Genomic DNA, 24,407 nt, shown 5'->3' with positions numbered 1-24,407 from the left:
GGCCCAAGCCCAAACCAGACGGAGTTTGACTTCACATGCTAGGGTGGTGAAAAGGAAAAAAATGAGTTGTTTTCGTCAGAAGCCAAATAACAAAATTGGTGGATGCGTGCACAACTCTGGCTGATACTTCACATGACACATCCGTAGACGACTTTCTTCTAGTTCAATGACAACTCCCGAAGTTTGCGAGGATATGTCGTTTTATCTAAACTTCTTGAAGTTGTTGGAGGACTTGACCCATCGACAGATATTCATGAAGATTCCCCTAACTGTAGGGTCGACTATTTGCGTTTTTTATGGACAGGAAAAACACTTGATTTTGTGGAGTTATTGTTGTACGACTTAGGTTTTTTTCTGTTTGTTTCATCGAATATCTGATTTGGATGATTTTTCTTCTAGCATGGACAATCTATATGTTACGGTGTATTTATGTCTTCTCATCATACCCAATTTTTAGATTTTAGATGTTTTTTTAATGTTGTCTGATTCACACATGTTACCTGAACAGAGCAATTCTTTAGCATGGACTCCCAAATAGAGAGCCTGAGAAGAAAAATTGCGACAATAGTTTGCTTGTTGTACGAATACTACAACTCATATGTCGATCGAACTCCCTGCATGACATACACTTATATTGGTGATAAATGGGCTGGGGAGTTACTACAAAAACACCTCAAAAGATTCAATAACATGTTCCGTATGATAACTTATATTCATGTATCTGCTTGATGAACTACATAGCCATCATGAACTCCAAAGCTCCTCAATGACGACAACAAAAGAAGTGTTTGCAATAACCCTTTACAGTTTATCAGAAAATGAATCAGTGAGATGAGTGATGGAGCGATCCGACATTCATCGTAGACAATTAACAGATATTTTTCAATAGGTTTGAAAGCTCTTGATAGTTTGGTGACAGATTATTAAACTAGAGGATCCAACATTCGAGACGACTCCAACAAAGATGATAAATGACTCGCGGTATATACAATTTTTAAGGTAAATCTTTTTAACATATTACATGCAGAAGTCAAAATGAGTTGTGTGGTTATCACAACTCTATTTATTTTGTTAAAACTGTATTAGAGCAATTGACGAAACTCACTTGGATGCACTTGTATCCAATATTGAGTCACATACATTGGACGGTGTGGATTACCCACACAGAATGTGATGATCATCTGTAACTTCAACATGTGCTTTACTTTTATGATAGCTGTTTGAGAAGACAATGCACATAATAGTCGTATTTTTGCTCTTACGACATAAAACCGAACACAAGGCTTCCCTCACCCACCTCCAGGTTTGTTAAGATATCAAGCACATTCATTTTTTCAAGTTTATTATTAATAATTGTATTCCCGACAGGTAAATATTACTTGATTGATGTTGGATCTCTTACAGAGGGGGTATCGAAGTCATTTCTAGATACAAATACACTCCTTACGCGACATAATTGAAAGAACGTTTGGAGTGTGGAATAAGAAATATATCATACTGCGTGATATGCCGACGTATCCATTTCCGAAACAGGTGCAGATTGTAGTGGCTACAATGACGTTTCACAACTACATTCGTTGGTATTATTCTCGGATAGATGTTGACTTCACCATGACTGACGATGATCAGATATAGGTCCCGTTAGAAGCATTTGAATTTCACGTAGGACAATCTATACCACAGTCAGAGGCAAAGCCACAGGAATGGTACTGCTAGGATGGCGAAGGTGCCACAGAAATTGTTGAGTTGCGAGAGCGGATCACAGACGTCATTGTTGGATGTTGATTGAACTATTCAGATTTATTTTATAAATTTCATGTTTATTTTGTGTTCCGTGTATTATTGATATTGTAGATATTACAAGTTTTATGCTATTTGTAATAGTTTTTTCTCGTATTTCAACTTTTGTTCTTGCTTTTTTCTTTGTAAGTTTGTGAGGTCCATGATGAGACGTTCGACCTTGTGGATTCTTCTGGATGACCTGTTACTCGTCGTTGGTTGACGTTACATGTGAAATCCTGATAAGGGCAATAAAGTCCCTCTTTTCTTTTCGATGTTGTTATTATTGAGGTACTTTTGGATGACCTTATTTTGGTGATATGCATATGTGGCACACATGAACTTGATATTACATGAGCTAAAGACAACCAAGAACCCTTGTTTTATAAGATATGTTATCTTCTTCTAGTGACAGGTTCGGTAGGGTTGGTGTGCTAAGTTCTCTGAGACCTCACACTCATACTAAACCGTAATTGATTACTCTTTTTGTCAATTTATACTTCTTTCTATTGGATGATTCTTGTTTATTTTATTCAGCTCATTTATTTATTTATGTTCCTTGTAATTTGAATATTATTTTATGTTCCTTTATATCATACAAGTCACAGTTAATATTTTTTTTTTCGGATTTTTTCATGCTGTTTGTAGTTTTTTTTCTTTTTCCATTTCGTTTCTTTTTTTTATGTAGGTTTGTGCAGTCCATGATGAGACTTTAGACCTTGTAGGTTCTTCTGGATGGTTTGTTAGTCGCTAGATCATTTTTATAACATGTGAAATTTTGATGAAGACAACCAAGTATCTCTTTTCTTTTCGATGCAGCGGTTTTTGAGGTACTTTTGGATGACCCTTTATTGGATATGCATATGTGACACACGAGCTTGGTATTACGTGAGTTGAAGATAACTAAGAACCCTTGTTTTATAAGGTTTGTTGTCTTTTTGTAGTGACAGATTTGTACGTTAGTGTACTGAGTTCTATGAGACATCGCGCCCGCACAAAACTGTAATTTATTACTGCTTTATCAATTCATTCTTCTGTTATGACTAATGATTGTCTTTTGAAGCATTCAGAAAAGATGAGCTCTAGCATTTCAGAGACCTCCTATTGCGGACTTTAGACTTCCTTACTAACGCACGTTAGCCACATAGCTATGAGGGTTCTACAGGTGCTCGTGGCGAATCACGAAAAACTGTGACTTCTTCCGGTGGACAGATAGGCTCGAAGAATCAACTACCGAGAGTGATCAGGGGTGCAGACTATCCTTGGAGGATGACAAAACTATTGACATAAGCAGTTTCCACTTTAAAGTTAATATTATCATATTATTAAATATTATTTTAATATTTTTTTTCTTATTGTAATAATCATGATACTCACTGTTAAGTAAGGTGTATATCTTATTTTGTGTTATTCTATAGTGAATTTTTGCTTCTCAAGTATCAATTATATTATTTTGACAGTTATATTGCAAACAACATTACTGCACGTGGCAGAATGATCATTTATTTAGAAACAACTGCAAAACAACTATCTTCCAACAGTGCAAACCAACCAGCTAGCCAGCTTATCCGGATCAGCTGCTGCTCAACAGTTTTTCTGCGGCAGCTGCTTATCATTAGCTTATTAATAAGATACAACTGCCCCAAACAAACCCCTAATCTCTACCAATTGCTCATGAAATTCGAAGTCTCAACTTAGCTCCATGTGGCTCCCAAAACTTCTTTTTTATATCCTCCAACTAACTATTAACCTTCAAAATCTACATGCATATTAATGCTATTCTACTTAAGCTTACCCGAACTCCTACTCTCACACCCATGCAAAAAGGGTAACATTAGAAAAAAAGAAAATTTTGATTAGATTTTCCAAATCAACTATAAATCTCTTGCAAGTCACTTTACCTTCTACAGGCAAAAAAAAGGTGCTCAAGGGATTTACATCATTTTCTTAATGACTTAAAAAAATGAATATCAAGTTGGTTAGTTGTCTAAGTTTTGCTAATACAATCTACGATTAGATATAGCATGTGAATACATAAAAATCACAATCTATATATTACGAACTCTTGACTAGCAAAAATTGGTCTCTTTTAATATAAAAATAATAATTAATAACGACACTTTAATATAACAAAATAGTTTAATAATAGCCTAAATATGAAATTCTACAAAAAAAAATTGTGGATACCTATAAAATTTTAGTAACAATCAACATTCATAACACAGATGAATCTAGCACATTGCATTTAACAAAATTGTAATCACACATACATGCTAGTTATTAAATAAATTAATAGTAAGGATAAGTATATAAATCATTTAAAGGAAGTTCTTGGTTTCACGTTAGTACAAAGAGATTTGCTCTCAAAAATAGTCTTTGATTACTTGCACATGCTCAAAGAATACACAGCAAGTCAACATGTACAAACATTGAGAAAAAGAAAATTTTATTTCGATAAACAAATGTTCAATGATTTTTTATGTCTCACCGCTCCTCTTTATATCCCTTGAGAGATCCATCTTAAGAAATTGTTGAAAATCCACCTAGATCTTATAGAAAATAACTTACAATTCTCCTAATACATAAACAATAAGAATAACTTATATTTTCATAATTTTTCCTGCATATATCCATTAAAGGAAGAATATAAGAGGTGAAAATTAACGTTTTGTGGCAATGGATGGATTTCCATGGTAATTTATGTGACTGTAGTGGCAATAAATTTCCAAAATGATTTCTGGGACTATAACAAATTAACAATGGCAAAGATATATAAGATTGTTGTGATTAATAGATATAGGATTGGAAGTTTTGATATTGTAATACACAATGGTAGAAGTTACCGCCGTTAAGTCTTAGGATTATAACATAATAACAATAATAAAATCATCTTTGCTTGTAGTGTCTATTACAATTTTAAAGAATAATAGATGGATATTGCCTAGGTTTACATAGAAAAAATTTCTTAAGTCAATTATATACATAGAAATCTTTTAATTCTATGGAATAGGAAACTCAAAAGCTAAACCATGAATTGTTTATGATGCTGAGTGAATTGATGAACTAGGAAACATAACACACTAACATGAAACACGTGAATTGCATTTCCAATTAACTAGGAAACTCAAAAGCTAAACCATGAATTGTTATGATGCTGAGTGAATTGATGAACTAGGAAACATAACGCACTAACATGAAACACATGAATTGCATTTCAATTAACTCTAAATTTTAAATTTACATCACCAACGCTAGAAGTAATGTAGTATTATAATAGCTTTAATAGTTGTGGAGTGACATTTTTTTAATGATAATATGTTAAATCAAGGATCATCATTTTGCTTGTCTCCATTTGTAATTTTTTGATGAGGCATTTACCTAAATCTTTTTTATATATAGAAATAACACATAATATGTTCATTATTAGATATATTATTGTTTGTTACTTGCACATATCATAGTTTGATAGTGGTTTTGAAGTAAGTGTTTGGAACAGAGTGATATTTAGCAAATAAAAAGCATAAGCTTGGTGAGAAAAAAAATCAAGTGCATTGTACATGTAGAAAATCAATATTCCCTGAATAAGTCAACAAAATTTTGAACTAGTTATCGAAATACTTCGGATCTACAGTAGAGATTTTTATGTAATTATAATTTAGAATCAAGATTGCTTGTGTAGAGTATTTTAGGATATAGTTTAATAAGGTAATATCAAGACAACTTAAATTAAGAATATGAAAACTACAATTATAAGGGCTATTTTATAGGGATGTGAGTATTAGGAGACAGAATCATTAGAATGATGTATAATAAACTAGGAAGTTTAGGATGAGAAATATATATATTATAGGAAGGTGAATATTGTCGATTAAAGATGAGATTCTTTAAAAAAACAAAAATATTTGTGTGTTTAAGCATTTATAATAGGAGAGACAAGATGCTTTGATAAGGCCGATAAATAAGATATATGTAAAAGGAGTTTGTGAAAAAAAGACTAAATTATATTGTGCAATAAAAAATAATAATAAAAAAAATCTTAAAATAGTCGTTATTGTTTGTGCAAACTTGTTGTGAACAAACACCTTGAGCCTAATGATAAAATAACTAAATTATCTTTAGACAATGTATCGCAAATTACTTATATAGTTCCTTTCTTACAAGATCATATATAGGATTCAAGTCGTATGTGTATTTGAGGAGTGTAGCCCTTCACTTACAGGATCACAAATAGGTTTTGGGTGGGTCATGTGCATGTAAATCTGGAGTGTAGAAGAAATCCTTAAGGTTCATTGTTGTTTTTTGTATGTGTGTGTGTGACTAACACCTTGTTTTGGGTTGGGGGAGTAGGAGAGTGATGTGGTTGTCTGCGTGCTAGGTTTATGTGTGTATGTGAGATAGAGATGAGAAGGGCGAGTAATGTCTAGGAATTCAAATGGCTATATTGGATTATAGCTATATATTATTTGATTGAGAATGTATTTTCTTATCTAACAGTATTCGTACCTTTTGAATTAGTTGTCCATGTCTTTTAGGAAGAAGGGTAAGATTTGTGACGCGGGGCTAAGAAGGGACGAGTTGGTCGCAGGTCTAGCCTAGCTGGATCGGTCAGTCCTCTTGGAGGGGTGCCCCATTGCCCCCTCCTTCCTTCTCTTACCTTTCCTTCTTGTCCCTTCTTTTTTCTTTCCTTTCTTCCTCTCTCTATTTTTCTTCTTAGGCCCTTTTCTGATTTAAATCCTTTCCTAAAAGCTTAAATCCTGATTTTATTCTTCTTCCTTAATTTAAACATTTTCAAAAAATCTGAGATCTTGATTCTCCTTTCTTTATTTAGATGTTTCCTAAATTGGGTCAAGTCTCTTATAAATATGAGTTGATTTATGTGTCTAGAGTTAGGGATCTTGATTTTGAAATCTGATTTTAGTTTTATCTAAGTACTTTCCCTCATAAGGGCTGAATCCGATGATGAGGAAAGTGCTCCGGTCGTAACCCCATCTGAGGTGGTGTTTATCTTCACTTTTCTTCCTTGTCGCACCCCCTGTAGCTTCCCTATTGGTTGCTACTCTACCATTCAGGTGTCTCCTTCGCGGTCTCCTACAGGCCGCAACAATTTTCCTCCTTGCCGCACCCTCTACAGCTCTCTTGCACTCCACTATTCAGACGCTTCTACAACAGGTTCCCATAGGTCGCAGCACTGTTCCTTCCTAACGCCACCCTGCAGCTTCCCTACAAGCCGCTGGCTACGCTCCAACTTACAGGTTCCTCCTGGCACCCCTTATCTAGCAGATCGCATCATCCCATTGTTTCCTCAGGATCTCTCCTGCAGCTTCCCTGCAAGTCGCAGGGTCTCCATTCTTTTGTTTTAGCGGCTAAACGTGCCTCCGCTCCTCGGCTTCAGCCTCCATCCGTGCCTCTGCTCCTCAGCTTCGGATGCCATTCTTTCATCCATTTCTCGGCTTCGGCTGTCATTCTTGCCTTCATTCCTCAACTTCGACCACCACTCTTGACCCTGCTCCTCGATTTCGACCGCCATCCTTGCCGCCTTTGGATTCCTGCCTTCGGCGACGTTTCTCGTTTCTTCCGGTTGCGGTTTGACTCCTCGACAAGTGCTGACTTGCGGTCCTGCTCCTCCCGAGTTGCTCGACATGGCTCCAACCTTCACCGTAGCCGACGCTCCAACTCCATCTCTTTGGACTTCCTCCTCGGTTTTGACCGCCTTGCTCGTGCTTCCGCTCCATTGCTTCGGCCACCGTTCTTGCCTTTGTTCGTCGGCTTCGATCGTCACTCTTGCCTCCGCTTCTCAGCTTTCGCCATCCATGCCGCATCCAAATTCCACAGCCTTCGACGACATTCCTGCCTCCTCCGGCCTCCTGCTTCTTCCGGCTGCAGCTTGACGCCTCGACGAGTGCTGACTTGCTACCCCGTTCCTCCCTAGTCACTTGACATCGCTCTATCCTTCACCGCAGCCGCCGCTTCAGCCCTATCTCTCCAGACTCCCTCCTCTTCTAGCTCGTTTTGTCTTTGTTTGTAATGCTATATTTTATGTTCTGATTTACTTGAAGATTTTTTCTTTTGAGTCATTATTGCAACCGTCCTTTTAAGTTATTAATAAATTTGTATCTTACGTCGTGGTTTAGGTTAACTTCAGTATCAATCTGGCATCCCAATAGCTATACAATTTGGATTTTTTGGATGAAAATGTGATTTCTCATCTAATGATATTCATATTCTTTAAGTTTGTTGTCACTACATCTATAAAAATTTCTATATTTCATGTTAACAACGATTTCTTTAAGGAGGAATGGTAATTTAATGCATCCGAACAGCTATAAGAATTTTATTGTTTGGATGAGAATGTAATTTCCTATCAAATATTTTCCATCTACAAAGTTTTCTATCTTTTCCATTATTAACAACTTGCCTTTTTTTTTAAAGGTTCTTGTGTTGCAAATGATTACTTCAGCTCGAGATCCTGGTATTATTCCCCGAGCATCCCATCCTCCAGAGGAAGAATTCTCCTATGATGCTGCATCTAGGATTGATTCCACAGGAAGGCATACTCCAAGCCTACAGTTTCCTCGTACAAAAGAGGTGATGGTTAATGGCATGCCTGTGAAAGTCAAATATTGTGATACTTGCATGCTCTATCGGCCTCCACGTTGCTCACATTGTTCAATCTGCAATAATTGTGTGGAGCGTTTCGATCATCACTGCCCTTGGGTTGGGCAATGCATTGGATTGGTACTTTTCTTAGACTTCCTTTTACAGTTCTAATAGCCAAAATATGCTATACTATATTCATATGAGTAGTAGTGTCATTCTACCGTTGTAGTGTGCTTGGTTGACATATTTACCCCTCTGGTCTGTGTTTTTCCATGTTACCAACTTTCTGCTATATAAATTGTTTTTGGTTTACGGTTTGCTTTTGACAAATGGTGGAAAAAAAAAATTTCGCTAGTATTAGATGACAATTCTATTGTCTTTGGCGTGACTGATCTTGTCTAATGTGACTTCAAGCAGACTGCTGATGAGCTGTATAATAACCTCATTTACTTCCATATTCTTCAATGTGATTAGGAGTGTGGACATAAAAGTTTGATTGGAATGGATTACACCCATCTTTGCAATTTTTGTATATCCTATTTCTCAGTTCACCTCCGCCCCTCCTCTCCTTTTTCAACCAGAAACTTTTATGAGAGTATTAGTAATATTCTGTGTTTTGTTGGAGTTAACTGAACCAAGTATTTGCTTGCCTGATGCTATATTTTGACCTCGTAATATTTCATACTATTGTTTCTGCTGTGTTGTTCATTTCCAACTTGGGCATTTTTTTTTGCATGTTGATCAAGTTTATCATAGCTGTTAAATATGCCTAATTATGAAATGACTTTATTTTTGCAGAGAAACTACCGCTATTTTTTCCTTTTTGTCTCTTCATCAGCTCTTCTCTGCATCTATGTATTTGCAATGTGTGCATTGTACATTAAGTTTCTCATGGACGGGGACTATCCGACAGTATGGAAGGCAATGGAGCACTCACCAGCGTCAGTGGTTCTTATGATATACTGCTTTATTTCTTTGTGGTTTGTCGGAGGTCTTACTGGATTTCATTTGTACCTCATTAGCACCAACCAAGTGAGTCATAATTTCTCCGCCCAGCTCTATCAGTACATAGATGCCTCGGTCTCTCTCTGTTTTGTACATTTTCCAGAAGTTTCTGAATGTGAAATTTGATTGAGATAGAAAAAGTATAGTTTGTTCAGTTCCTAAAACACCTATATTTGTCATTAGTTCTGTATTTCTGAAAACCTGGCTGTGTTGATACGTTTGAGGCATTGCTTGCTATTTATTATTTTATGTCAACATAACGTGGTATAAGGAAGCATCCGCATACTACTTTAACTGCTTTGAAAACGCAAATTAGCAACATTAGAAATGCTAGATCAAATCAGTTTCCAGACGCACTGTCTGCATTCTTCTTTTCATCGCTGGTTGTTTTATTCATTTTAGCTGGAAACCATTTGATTAAAAAGAGGTTGAATTAATATTTGGTGTGACTTCATATTTATTTGAACAAATGGTTTTGGAAAGAAATCTAAATCTTGTTTAGAAATATTTGATGAATTGACTTCATATTATGACAACCAAGTAGCAATAGCCCAGTAAGTGCGTTGAAGGAGCTTAAGGAAACCTTTCGTGGGTTATTTGGAAGCAGGAGAACTTCCCCAAAAAAAGTTAATTTCTATGCTATAAGAAGGTCTAGTATTTGGTTTGATTTGTTCAACTAGGTTTGTGGTGTGTTAAACCTGGAGGCTCAAGAAATCCTTTTGAGGTTTCTAATGAATTAGGTGTGACATATCAAGAAGATCCCAAGGCAGAAAAGATTTAAAAAAAAAGATGCTCTATTTTTAGCAAATAGTGAGATTTGACTGCACCGGACTTGCTAACACTCTTCTGTTCATTCTGTATGCAATTATAATCACCTGATATTCTGTCACAACTCTGAGATTCTCTGCAACCCTTGCAAATCTCTCGTTCAACTAAAAGGTGAGATTTCAGGCTCTTGCTTTCTAACATACTACAAGACATGTAAACAGAAGCATATCTGATCCCTTTGACAATTCAGCTCGCCTTGGCTACTAAAAATTTAGGCATGCTTGAATAGTTTTTCAATGGCTCATCATCATCATTACATTTCCTATATATTTCTTTTTAGTGTTATGAATCAACATTCATTTCTATTAAGTGTTGCATGAGTTCTCATTTTTGTGCTGCGCAAATTGCTTTGCACAACTTGTGTCATGCTAACAACATTAGTTCTTTCTCCTTCCTAAATTTTTTGCTTTAATCCTATCTACATTGGTTTATCTTCTATTTTATATTGTACATTTTCAAACAACTCTTGCATTGCTGTCACTATCTTTCTAATCTAACTTTTCTCAATCTATCACTTGTAGTCAGTAAACGGATAGATCTACAATTATATCTTTTTTTGGAGTTGCATGTCATCTTTTTTTTTTTTTTAACTTCTTTTTACTTGTTTTAAGTCATTCGTGAGCTGAGTCTTTTCAATTTCTATGTTTTGAACTGACAAGCTTCTTAAGCTGGTGAAGTTCAATTTAAGGGGTTCAAAATGATAAAGCCACATCAAAATTAAATTGTCATCATTTTGGCTCTGTTATGCTTGTATTGATTTGTTTATGCTTTATTGAATTAAATCCAGCGTAGATGTGAATGATTCGACAAAGCACTACAATAAATTGCTGAATTTTAAACTTCTGCCATCAAGTGATCTAAGGGTTTTGTAAACAAAACTGAGCTTTTGTCAAAAGAATTGTTTTAATTCCAAGACAGAATCACATTTAGGATTGATTAATGGAATTCCCTACTTTGATTTATGATTGCAAAGTAATGCTTTAAAATATGTGCTAATTAACTAGTGCATGAATGCATTTCTGGTTGGAGGTGCTATAACTTCTATTTTCTTGATTCAACTCCTTAAACAAGTGCGAATTTGGAGAATTCTGTGAGATTTCATCCACTTGCACAGATGAGAGGCTTCCTTTTTCTTTGGTGAATTATTTTATTTATTCTTCTTTCTTCTTCCATATTGTGTTTTTTTTTTTCTAAATTAAAATTGATTGTAATCAAATTTGACACAATCTAATTCTTAACTTGTGCATGAGCTTCAAAGCATTTATGTGTATTTCATGAACCTGAATTTATAATAATTATTTATTGCATTAGGCTGTCATTTTTTTTTGGTCCAAGCTTATATTTGCTGTGCTTTCGATTGTCATCAAAGTTGATGAATATGTGTTTATTAAGAGTTTGTGGCTTCCATGCTTCTTGCTTGATTTTATGCATCTCAAATTAGATCATCAAAATTTTTAAATCCTAAGATGTCTTACATTAGATTCGGTATCAAAGATGAAGATTATATCTTCATGTCTTCTAGTCATAGTATATCATATCAAGCCAATCAACAAGAAGAACAAAAAAGGTTATGATTCTTGGTAAATTAAATATAATTATTATGGAATTAATAGCTTTTCTATTACATTCTATGAGAAGCATAATCTTAGGATATTGTCAAATTGGATGGATGACTTTGAAAGATACAATATTTTGTTTTTTCTGATATGTTTTTATTTGTTTAAAAATTTGGACTTGCTTGAATATTTTGGAAATTTGCAGCTGCTAAAATAAAATATACTTGGGTTGATATGAACTAAAACTTAAGAGATTTATGAACTTTGAACTAGACATTTATAATGCGTCTGCCCGTGTTCTTAAGTTTGAAACCCTTTGTTTTATCTTCGTAGAGATTATTATATTAGATTGCTAAATAGAATTTATGTCTTTGCAAATGAGCGGCTTTCTTCATTATGGTAAATCCTTTCTTTGTTCTTCTTTTATATTTTATTATTGTTTTGCATGTTTGTTTTAATTTAATTAAATTTGATACACTTTTATTTTTGTCCAACTATTTTTCAACTCATTTATTTCAATTGATGTTAATGAATAACCATTAAAGATTGAGCTTGCAATCTATAGATTGTGTATTTATTGCTTGATTTTTTGCGTCTCATATTAGATCTGTGTTAGAAACCTTAGATTGTAAGATATCCTATATCAGGTCCACATTGTGCTTAAACATGAAGAATGAATTGTGATATCTAAGTACTCTACCTGATATTGTTTGACTTGGGGCTAGAGTATTCTAAATGCAATTGATATTATACATAGAAAGAATTCATACAATGAAGTTGAGGATTCACAATTCACAAGCCACCCATTAGTTCAAGAACGAACTTTCTTCAATAATGCAAGAGCACAAATCAAGTCAGTATCAATTATTTGGATAAGATATGAACAATGAGCAAAATTACCAAAGTAAGAAATTAGAACTGGTAAATGGAGATGACTTCCCCAAAAATTAAGTAGTCTCATTTGTATCACATTCGAAGGTATCATACATCCATCTCCTTGATAATTGAAAAAAAATTAGTCTAAATATTTTTTTTTTTATTTCTTAGAACATCTATTTATGGACTCCTCATCCCCTAGACTAATATATAAAAAGGTATATCCAGTAGACTAATATATAAACAGCTATCACATAGGAGATAAGTTGAGAAGTTTATTATGTCGGTGTCTAAGGGTCAATTTAGTCTTTTATTAGCCTATAGGCAATTGAGTCTTTTATTATTTATTATTTTTTAGTTTAAATAAATCATAATTGGTTTAGGGTTAGGTATACATGAGATTGTTGTTGTGAGTCTTAAGTTTAAGATTTGAGAGACATTTCCTACCACTTGAATTGTAGATGCTTATCCTTGTATTCATCTTTTGTGTTTGATAGCACTTGATACAATTCTTGGCAGAAATTAGGTCGAATAATATTTTAATAGAAGAACATCAGAGCATTCGCTGTGGAATGATTGCGGCATATAGGGTCTACGTCGCATACAGTGATGATTCGACCTAGTTGGGAAGCAAAAGAAGGGATTTTGGCGTGCAGGTCTACGCCACGTTGCGAAACAATAGCGATTGGAACTAGCACGTTTGTGCGTTCGACCTGCGAAGAAGCCGACAGGATCGCGTGAAGCAAGCAACATAAGACCTAACGCTACAATTATAAGTGTGGGATCGTGGCACGCGACGCTCCTTCGTGACCAGACCTCGCGCTTGTAGTTGTATTTCTAACTATTTTCCATTTGAGATCAAACTGCGTGATACAATTCCGATTTGATTTAGTTGGGAGACCAAGGAAGGATTGTGGCTTTCATCTCCCTATACAGTCAAGATTCTGGCGATTCTGGGAGTGAAAAAAGGATATCGCAGCTTACGACCTCACATTACAGACGTGATTTAGACTATTGAGAAACCATCTATGACAATTCAACGTATGGATGTTTCCATCTTTTGTGATAAAAAAATTTCTCGGGTAGTAATGACGACCAAGAAAATAGAGATTTTGGAGCAGAAATTAGAGAAAGATGGGAGCTTAATCAGATATGAAAATAGATGAGCATTTCTTATCCCAGAAGCAATGGGTTTCATCAATGGAGGGGTAGTTCGAGAGGAGATTCACGGTTATGGAAGAAAGAATGAAGAAGATTATCGAGGTTCACATAAAACCGGCTACGCCCACCATGAGATCAAGCAACGGCTTCAAGAACAAACACGAGCAACAACAACCATAAGCATTCACCCGATATTAGAGCAACGTCGTTGTTTTAGGTGTATCAGAAGTTGCAGTATCGAACAAACTAATCGGGAGCATATTCGAGCAACAACCTCAGGGGGAATGGCATGACATCTTGAGGTTTGGGATGAGTGACATTAGACAGATCAGAACAACATGTGATTCGGGGCTAGAGAAGATTGTTTTGAAGCATTTTGACTTAGGATTGGGAATCACTGTGGGTGGGACCACGACAGAGGGCTGCATCCTACAGTTCCAGTGCCTTTTGTTGCAGAAGTCTTACGAGCAGAAGTCGGTTCAGAAATAATGATTGGAATGAGACAGATGGAGAAAAGTGGGGTAGTTTGTAAGTGATTGATTTAGATACTGCAGAATATTTAGGAGACAGACAATATGGTGGTGCTCGGCAGTGACCTTAATTTGTGCAAGGCATTGTTGAAGACTATGATGAGGGTGAAATACCAGATCAGGTTACATATCATTGAAGACACATGATACGGAGTTGGTAGAGTTTCCGTAGATTGATAAGGTATCGGATGAGTTGTTTGGGGTGATGATATTCTCCCGGATTGACTTGAAGTCAGGGTGCCATCAGATTCGGATGCAATCGAAGGATGTGCACAAGACAACATTTCGAGAAGGTGAGGGCCATTACAAGTTTCTGATTAAATGAAAATGATGACGTCACGTGGGAGCCATATGACCTGATCCAACAACCATTTTTTCACCTCGAGGATAAGGTATATTTTTGGGAGGGGAGTTTTGTTACGTCGGTGCCTAAGGGGCAAATTAGTTTTTTATTAGCCAAGGGCAATTGAGTCTTTTATTATTTATTATTATTTAGTATAAAATAGATCCTAATAGGTTTAGGGGTATGCATGAGATTATTGTTGTGAGTCTTAGGTTTAGGGTTTGGGAGAGATTTCCTACCTCTCGAATTATAGGAATTGAGAGAGATCACCCTACCTCCTGAATTATAGGTGCTTATCTTTATATTCATATTTAATGTTTGATGTTCTTGAAATAAAATATTATATGTCCTAATTTCTGTCAAAATCACCTCCCTATCCTGCCTGCAACCTCTAAAAAAAAATAAAATAAAATAAAAAGAGAAGACCTCCCAACTAAATATGAATAAAAGCCAAGCACCACCTCCTAACTATACAATAACCCAGCAACTCTTTTTAAGAGCTACGGAGAGTGAAACTCTATGCTATGCTTAACAAAATGAGATGTTGAAGGAAAGGAAATGTGTGCTTTTTGGTTATTATTATTCTTAATTCCAACTTAGCATTGTGGTTCATAACTTTGGAATTCTCAGTACTGTTCTGTTATTTTTTCATATTTTTCGCTTTCATTAAATTCTCAAATTAGTCATGAAATGCTCAAATATGCAAATTTACCAGTTCATTTATTTTATTTCTGTAAATATGTAAGTTTTGTGTGGTGTGTGTAAACATCCCAAAATGGTTTTCTTCTAAAGATAAACACACCTGAAATGTAAACTTACCCTTTAAGTATCATATTTTATGGTTTTGGTTGAAGCGTGAAGACAGTCCTGATAAAATGTAGACTTGAAATATTGATAGCTGAAGGAAGGTTGTTTTCCTGAGTAGGTCTCTCAAAACAATAGCTTATATTTGGTTTTATGAGCTATTATAAACAATAACAACAACAAAACCTTTATCCCACTAAGTGGGGTTGGCTACATGAATCATTTTTCTCCAGTATGATCAAAAGGATTCATGTCATGATTTTTTCGACAAGTTTTACGGTGGCTGTAGACTAACAAACGCAACCCTCCATTTTTCACATCCGGGCTTGGGACCGGCAATGAGAGTGTTAATGTGTGTATAAATATCAAGGTGCTATACAAATTATTTTCGTAGCTATTATAAATAATTTTAAATTGTATAGGTTTATGACATCAAGATGTTATAAGTAGAAATATCAAACTTTGGATATTAGAAATGTAAATATATTAGAATTGTGTCGGCTGTATTTTTATGTGTTTCACATCTTACCAATAAATGATATCACCTCATCATGATCTTTATATGCTGGAATGGATTATGGTTTCACAGTGTCTTGTAATGTGTGTTATTTTTGATTGTTTCCTTATTATTTGCCAAGCTTCAAACCCTTTCTTCTTAAGTTGCGAATATTCATTCATTTCATCTTGTGCTTCAGACCACATACGAGAATTTCCGCTACAGAACCGATCGTCGGCGCAATGTCTACGATCGGGGTTGCCTGAACAACTTCATGGAGGTGTTCTGCACCAAAATAAAGCCCTCGAGGAATGACTTCCGCGCCTTGGTGCAAGAAGAAGCCCCAAGGCCGGCTCAGAATGTTCGCCCCGGAGAGCCCGAAGACGATTTAGGGAGCTACCACCGTTCGAAGGTAGAAGATGACCTCGACATTGGCGGGGATCTGCTGAAGATCTCCCAGCGGCGCAGCATCGAGGAGTTCGACGAAGAAATCGGCCGTAGAAACGACAGCGGGAGGCCCGGAACCGTTTCGGAGGCCGAATTCGCATCGGATTTGGAGAAGCAGGTCCCGATTACTGGAACTGAGATTCCCATAACAAGAACTGATGCGAGGAATTCAAGCTGGGGGAGGAGAAGCAGCAACTGGGAGATATCACCTGAAATCTTCACGAAGAACTCTTCTGCTGCTGCGGGAAGCGGGAGTTTGATGACGGAGAAAGAGAGGTTAGTAGGAGAAAGAAAAGATTGAATTGCTGAATAGAAGCAAGTGGCTTTATGTTCTTAGCAAGGAGAATTGATTCCGGAGCCATGATTAGATTGATTGTATTGCTCCTGATCTATTGTTTCATTTTTATTATCTTTTTTTTTTCTTTTATTTTAATGTTGAATGATTCTTTTTTGTGAATTAGGAAACGTGGATCTCCAAGACAAATGTGTAGCTTATTATTTTTGGCCCCCATCACATTATTTATGTGCTTACAGCTTGTTTCAGTACTTCTGCTAACTTTCATAATGATATATATGTTGTAATGGCTTGTTTTTTCTGGTTGTAGCCTTTGGATGAGACTTGGTTATAAGCGGTAGGGGTGTAAAAGAACCGAACAGTGTTCTTGTTCGATTTGAATTTTAATTTGTTTGAAATAAATTTGTGTTCAAAATTATTCGTGAAGTTATTGTTCGTGTTCGTTTCTTAACGAACGAGCCAAAATGAGTTGTTCGCGAATGACGAGCCAATTTGACATCCCTAATGTTAATCTAATATATCATTATTATTAATTTATTACATATTATAATTTATAAAATTTAATTTTTTAAAATATCATAATTTTTTTATATATAATTATTTTAAATAAACAATAATAATTTGAACACCAACGAACGCATCACTGTTTGTGTTTGATTCGTTTAACTGACCGAACGAAAAAAAAATTGTTCACGTTCGTCTCTTTCAGTTATGGAATGAATCGAACACGAATTCATTGACAAACCGAACACGAACTGTCCGCGAACAACGAGCTTTTTTGACCACATCACTGTTCGTGTTTGATTCGTTTAACTAACCGAATGAAAAAAATTTGTTCACGTTCGTCTCGTTTAGTTATCGAATGAATCGAACACGAATTCATTGACGAACCGAACGCGAACTGTCCGCGAACAAGGAGCTTTTTTGACCGCCCTAATAAGTGGTGGATGGATATGTGTCCAGACATACATGTAATGCCAGATCAAAATGGTTGTGAGTAGTGTTCCTCATGTGTCCAGCTTTTGTCATTTTTCTCAATTAAAACATAATTTTTTTTTAATGACGTGTACCCGTAAAAGAGATATTTATATTTTATAAACAGTAAGAAAATGTATAATAAAATATTTAATTTAGATAATTTATGTAATATGAAAGATTTGATGTTCAAAAAATTTTGTTTTTGGCCTTGTTGTTTAATTTAGGAATGATATAATAATAATTTATATTTTTTCATTCTAAAATATCATTATTTGTTCATATTTATAATGTTAGGAATTTTATATTTATTTTATTATTATATTGCATGCTGGAAATTCACGGCGGTAGAGTTGTAATTTAATGTTATGGTGGTACACCAAGATTCAACACAAATAAAAGAAAATTAACGAGAGGAGAGTACCAATTTTTTTTTGTGGAAGAATTCTATAAAGAAAAAAATAATGGAGTTTGGTTTTGTTAAAGTAATTCGCTATGTAATTATACATATATAGGTACACTTTATACATGAATATTGGTTGGCTCAAGTTTGGCTTGGGCCGGACTCTTTCGATTTGGGCTTGTTCAATGCGGTCTTGGGTTGGCCTTGGGTCGGGCTTCAAGTCATATTTTGTTTATAATTTCATAGTCAGGTTCGCCCAATAAATGGATCGGACAAGCCTATGGGCCGCTCTTGTGCCTTGAAAGAAAAGTGATTTTTCATACCAAAATGTATTCTCATTTCCCTTAATCAGAAAAAAATTTAAGTCAAGATAACTTTGCTTGGATTTAACTTGAATCAATCAATGCATATCTAAATTATTACTTATTTAAAAAGTGAATACAAGTTTAAATTTTTAACTAATTGCTTATGTATTATTACTATATTTTAAAAATAAATAATTAATAAACTCTTTAACATTTTTTTCTCTAATTATATCGTTGATTTAAAATATTAAAAAAATATATATAATGTGAATGGTTTGCGACTTGAGAATGCACTTTTTGGGATTTCAAACTCTTGGAAACTCCAAGAACGTCCAGAGGTCATAGATAGGAGTAGGAGATATAGATTTTTACCTTTTTCTGGAGAGATTGGTGAGGGACTTTGAGAGATATGTGTAAGAAATTGTACGAGCATTGCGTGGATCGACAGAAGATTTTGTTGAAGGGATTTTTATCTTTCTTTCAGAGAAAAAAAGGTTAAGTACTGTGTTCTTCATTATCTTATAATTATTATAAACACTTTCTAGTGTATTTGTTTTGATTTAATGAAGTTTTCTGTTGTGTTTTATCCCTACTTCGCGATATGGTTTTCCTTACTCTTTTCTTTTGTTTTGAAGTAGTAACATGAGTAGGAAAATTTGTTTTATGATAGAATAATTTTTATTTCCATGTGATGAGTAATATATCTTTTATTTCATTGACATAACTTAAGTGACAATGTGTTATGTTAAAATCTATTGTAAGTGAATCTGAGACTTACGAGAGCGGTGATCTCGCAACTTAAGTCCACTCATATTGTTTGGTTGGCTATGGTGAAGTAGTTTAGGCGGCAATGCAACTTTTAAGGAAATTTAATTCTTGATATGTTTCTATTAGGAGCTTCTAGGTAACAGCTAGTTGTGTAAAACTAATAGAATACTAAGCGTAACTATACACTCGGAAGCAGGCATGTAGACATATGTTCCTTGTTGGCACATAATGTATTACATAAATTTATCAATTTTTTTACTGCTTATGTCATTTTCTACATTTTACTTTTCTTTTGTAATAAAATGGATGTATGTTTAGGAATTTATATTTGCTTAAAAATTCTCTTTTTTATTAATGTGGTGGTATTTTCACAGGCTCTTAATTTACTTTGCAAACTGGTCATTTGTAATGTTAAAATCCATTGTGAAACATAAGGGCACGGGAGGGCTATGATTTCACCATCAACTTTGGAAAGAGCTATGATGATCGTCCAATGGGGAGCGTAAATAGATAGTGAGATAAGTTTTTATGAGCGTAGAATTTGTGATTTGAGAGTGACATGCTAAAACCGTAACCAATTTGGTCTTTAGCTCGGAACCTAAGGTCTGGTTAGTCATGTCTCTAAGTGCAAAGTCACTCATCCACCTTAACATATGTCTAAACTTACTTTTATGCTTCTTTTATGGCTTATATTCTGCAACATGAAGCATTGTAGGCCTCACCACCGTCTTATAAAATTTATATTCAAGTCTAAGTGGTACTTTTCTATCACACAATAAGCCTTATGCATTCCTTCACTTCAACCATCAATTTTACTAATAACATCCCCATCTATATCACCATCGTTTTCAACAATAGACCCGATATATCTAAAATGTTCATTGCTTTTAATGACTCAATCTCATCTATTGCTATAACTCCACCACTAGATCCACAACTACTTAAATTTCACTTAATGTACTTATTTTTAAATCTACTCAAATGAAAGTCTTTAACTCTATGTTTGACCTTCTTTATTTAAGTTTTTCTTGAACTCTCTCTAGTGTTATCCACAAGTATGATATCATCAGCAAAAAGCATACACCAAGGTACATCCTCTTGTAAATGATTGATAAGAGCAATCATAATTAAAGCAAAAAATTAGCTAGGAACTTACACTTAAATCCAATCCCTAAATTACTTACCCTAAATTAGGTATAAAAATGATTAAAGTAAGATACATACCTTCCTCAATGCATTCTGGTTAGAGCGGAGCAGGAGGAAGAGAACTACATGAGTTTTAGCAATCTCTGTAAGTAGGCCACGTACGTTACCTTGCCAGCTAGCTCTAAGGGAGACTGTATTGCGAGGACTTCAGCAAACCCTGTGGGAGAGGGAAAGAAGAGAGGGAAGGGGAGAAGAGAAACTGTGCGTGAGGCTTTTGGGCAGAAGGGGAGATGAGGGGGAGGGGGAGATAAGCGGAGAGAAAATGAAATTTAGGCGCGCAAGATGAGTAAATTAGGTCATTTGCGTCAAACTTCTATCTAATTTACGTTAAACTTGTTCAATGCTAACAAGTAAAGTATTTGCAATCTTTTTTTTGACGCAAACTCTGTTGCAAATCCAAAGATAAATTTCTTCGTTTTCGGAACACTTATACTGACGAATTTTCTAACGTAAATCAGATGCTAATTCCGACGCAAATATCATAATTTATTTTTTGCCACTCATCTTACGCTAATCTGACACTAACATTTGAGTCGGAAATATAGGATAAATGCTAATTTCTGCTCCTCCTATAGTGTGTCTTATATGTTATCTCATATGTCTTTTGATAATTTGATCGGAACTATTGACATCGTTTTTGATCGACACTATCGTCTTCACCATTCCCCCATCTAGGCTCAGGTTCATTCTTAGTGCCCCTAGGTGATTGATCTTTGCGTGGCTTCGGGCTTGAATTAACTTTGATGGGTTTGGGCTTGGTTTAAATTAAAATTAAAATTAAATTTAAGTCAAATTTTGATCTAATTTAATTAAAAATTAATTAAAACTTAAATTTGAACCAAATTTAACCTAAATCCATCTTAATTAAAAATTTAAACTTTAAAATTTTGTCCCTTGAAATTAACATAAAGTAAAAATTAAAAAAAAAAATTAATCTTAAACAAAACACAAATTTAAATTAACCTAAAATTACAAATATTAACACAAAGCTACACCAACAATTAAATTAAACTTCTACTTAAACTAAATTTTAATTTAATTAAAATTGAATCTAAAATTCAGTTAAACAAAACAAACAAACATAATTAAAATCTAAAAATTAAACAAATTAACTTTAAACCTAAACCTTAAATCATAACCTAACATTAATATTAAATCTAAAATTAAAAGTAAATTGAAAAGCCAATTGAATCTAAAACAATAATTGAAATTTAAATGAACAATTCATAAAACTAAGAAAAATTTACATAAAAACCACTTTCTTATACAGGTACAAATAAATATGATTTGGGTGGTATCCATGTAAATACCCCTAAAGTTAAAACTAATGAGCTCTTAATTTAAATTAAATTGACTAAACATAATTAAGTTTATCAAACCTTAATTAATTTAAGAAGTTAATCAATCTAAATTTAAATCAAAATTAAAATTAAAGCAAACACAATCAACTTTAATTAGAACAAAATTAGCCAAATTCAAACCAACTTAAGCTCATCAAATCCGTCATTTGGATGCCTTAACTCCACAATTAATATCCACCCTTTAATCTTAATCGAAGGGAGGGTTATAGTTATAAAGGCCAATGCAAACCTTTGATATCATATGAAGAAAGATTCTGGTTTCCCTCGAGTTGAAATCCATTGAAGAGCGCTCCTATGTCATATGAGTTGTGAGCCACGTAGACGATAGTTGCTTTGTAGGCTATGGCAGGAGTTGCAACGTACATGGGTACGTTGTTATACCGCCTTCAGGTTGTGTCGTCATATTGTCTTGTGTTTCATTACTTTGCAACGTATACTGGAATTTCACGGCGTATGTCGACTTCGCGTGGAGCTTGGCTGCAATGAGTGGAGGGCGGCTGAAGCTGGTCGAAGAATCTGTCTAAATTGGGAAGTTACGTGGGTTGGGGGGCGGGGGCAAAGCCCCGCGGTATGGTACAGGGGTAATGTTGTAATTACATATTGTGCCTAGTTTACTCCTGGGGTTATAAATAGGCCTGTTAGTAACCCCAGGAGGTACCCTCTATTCTGTAAACTCTTTTCTGAATATTGAAAGGAACTCGCCGCTCTGCTCCCGAGGACGTAGGCATCTTCGCCGAACCTCGTTAAATCTCTGTGTTCTTCTGGATTTGTGTCGATTACTGTTTTTCTTCGCCCTAATTTTCTCAACATTAACTTTGATGGGTTTGGGCTTGGTTTAAATTAAAATTAAAATTAAATTTAAGTCAAATTTTGATCTAATTTAATTAAAAATTAATTAAAACTTAAATTTGAACCAAATTTAACCTAAATCCATCTTAATTAAAAATTTAAACTTTAAAATTTTGTCCCTTGAAATTAACATAAAGTAAAAATTAAAAAAAAAATTTAATCTTAAACAAAACACAAATTTAAATTAACCTAAAATTACAAATATTAACACAAAGCTACACCAACAATTAAATTAAACTTCTACTTAAACTAAATTTTAATTTAATTAAAATTGAATCTAAAATTCAGTTAAACAAAACAAACAAACATAATTAAAATCTAAAAATTAAACAAATTAACTTTAAACCTAAACCTTAAATCATATCCTAACATTAATATTAAATCTAAAATTAAAAGTAAATTGAAAAGCCAATTGAATCTAAAACAATAATTGAAATTTAAATGAACAATTCATAAAACTAAGAAAAATTTACATAAAAACCACTTTCTTATACAGGTACAAATAAATATGATTTGGGTGGTATCCATGTAAATACCCCTAAAGTTAAAACTAATGAGCTCTTAATTTAAATTAAATTGACTAAACATAATTAAGTTTATCAAACCTTAATTAATTTAAGAAGTTAATCAATCTAAATTTAAATCAAAATTAAAATTAAAGCAAACACAATCAACTTTAATTAGAACAAAATTAGCCAAATTCAAACCAACTTAAGCTCATCAAATCCGTCATTTGGATGCCTTAACTCCACAATTAATATCCACCCTTTAATCTTAATCGAAGGGAGGGTTATAGTTATAAAGGCCAATGCAAACCTTTGATATCATATGAAGAAAGATTCTGGTTTCCCTCGAGTTGAAATCCATTGAAGAGCGCTCCTATGTCATATGAGTTGTGAGCCACGTAGACGATAGTTGCTTTGTAGGCTATGGCAGGAGTTGCAACGTACATGGGTACGTTGTTATACCGCCTTCAGGTTGTGTCGTCATATTGTCTTGTGTTTCATTACTTTGCAACGTATACTGGAATTTCACGGCGTATGTCGACTTCGCGTGGAGCTTGGCTGCAATGAGTGGAGGGCGGCTGAAGCTGGTCGATGATGGTCGAAAGGTGTTGGTTAGCGATTGTAGGAGTGGGAGGTATTCAGCGAATCTTTAGTGGAAAAACAATGGTTGGCTTCAACACTTTCTTCTCCAAGCTCCGATCAACTTTTGACTCAATGTCGAGATCCAGGTCCTCTCTCAATGAAGGGTTAGAGCTCTATTTATAAAGTCTAAAGGAGTATTCACTGTTGATAAGGAAGGAATCATGACTTCTCCATCGAACAACCCAGAGAAGTTCCCTTAATCAGACATTGTTTTATGAATATTTGAGTGTCTTAATCATGACCACTATATATACTTGATTTGATTATAAGCTTGTCATATTTAGAATTCATTTGAAATAGACATTGAGAACTTAAAAAATGGCTTAACTATTAGATTTGGGGTTTAATTGACGTGAACCAACTTTAGTATTATTATATTCTTCGCATTGAGCCGATCAATTTGATTGTAAGTTTGCTAAAATCAGAATTATGAATGATATTTAATTGAGGTTGGAGCGTTCTTTGCTAAAAAATTACCTTGAGATTCGTGTCACGTCTCGAGATTCATGTCAAATATTAAAATTTTGTTGATCGAGCATCATTTCTATTTTTCAAACTTAAAGAGCTTAAATTTTATCTAGTAATAAATTGTAATCTTTAATTTCAAAATGGAAATATTTTTTTTTCAAAAAGAAAAGCTAGCAATATAAACCTTTACATACAAAAAAAAAAAAA

General features: G+C 34.4%; 2 protein-coding genes across 2 annotated transcripts in view; both read left to right on the top strand.

Annotated features, from left to right (window-relative positions):
- Nucleotides 1-16,965, top strand: part of LOC110033335 (protein S-acyltransferase 8-like) — a 34,072-nt gene extending 17,107 nt beyond the window's left edge. Inside the window, exons 3-5 of the mRNA XM_020737265.1 lie at nt 8,209-8,514; nt 9,175-9,408; nt 16,175-16,965. Coding sequence (XP_020592924.1) covers nt 8,209-8,514; nt 9,175-9,408; nt 16,175-16,723 — 1,089 coding nt within the window. The 3' untranslated portion in view covers nt 16,724-16,965. The remainder of the gene's footprint in view (nt 1-8,208; nt 8,515-9,174; nt 9,409-16,174) is intronic.
- Nucleotides 16,966-22,077: 5,112 nt separating this feature from the next.
- The window catches only part of LOC110033336 (cellulose synthase-like protein H1), a 22,026-nt gene continuing 19,696 nt past the window's right edge, over nt 22,078-24,407 (top strand). Inside the window, exons 1-2 of the mRNA XM_020737266.1 lie at nt 22,078-22,186; nt 23,511-23,724. Coding sequence (XP_020592925.1) covers nt 22,078-22,186; nt 23,511-23,724 — 323 coding nt within the window. The remainder of the gene's footprint in view (nt 22,187-23,510; nt 23,725-24,407) is intronic.

The sequence above is a fragment of the Phalaenopsis equestris genome, unplaced genomic scaffold, assembly GCF_001263595.1.
Source record: "Phalaenopsis equestris unplaced genomic scaffold, ASM126359v1 Scaffold001143, whole genome shotgun sequence".
In the NCBI taxonomy this organism is placed as follows: Eukaryota; Viridiplantae; Streptophyta; class Magnoliopsida; order Asparagales; family Orchidaceae; genus Phalaenopsis; species Phalaenopsis equestris.
The sequence above is the reverse complement of the archived record's forward strand: the minus strand, read 5'-3'. Positions and strand labels throughout refer to the sequence as shown.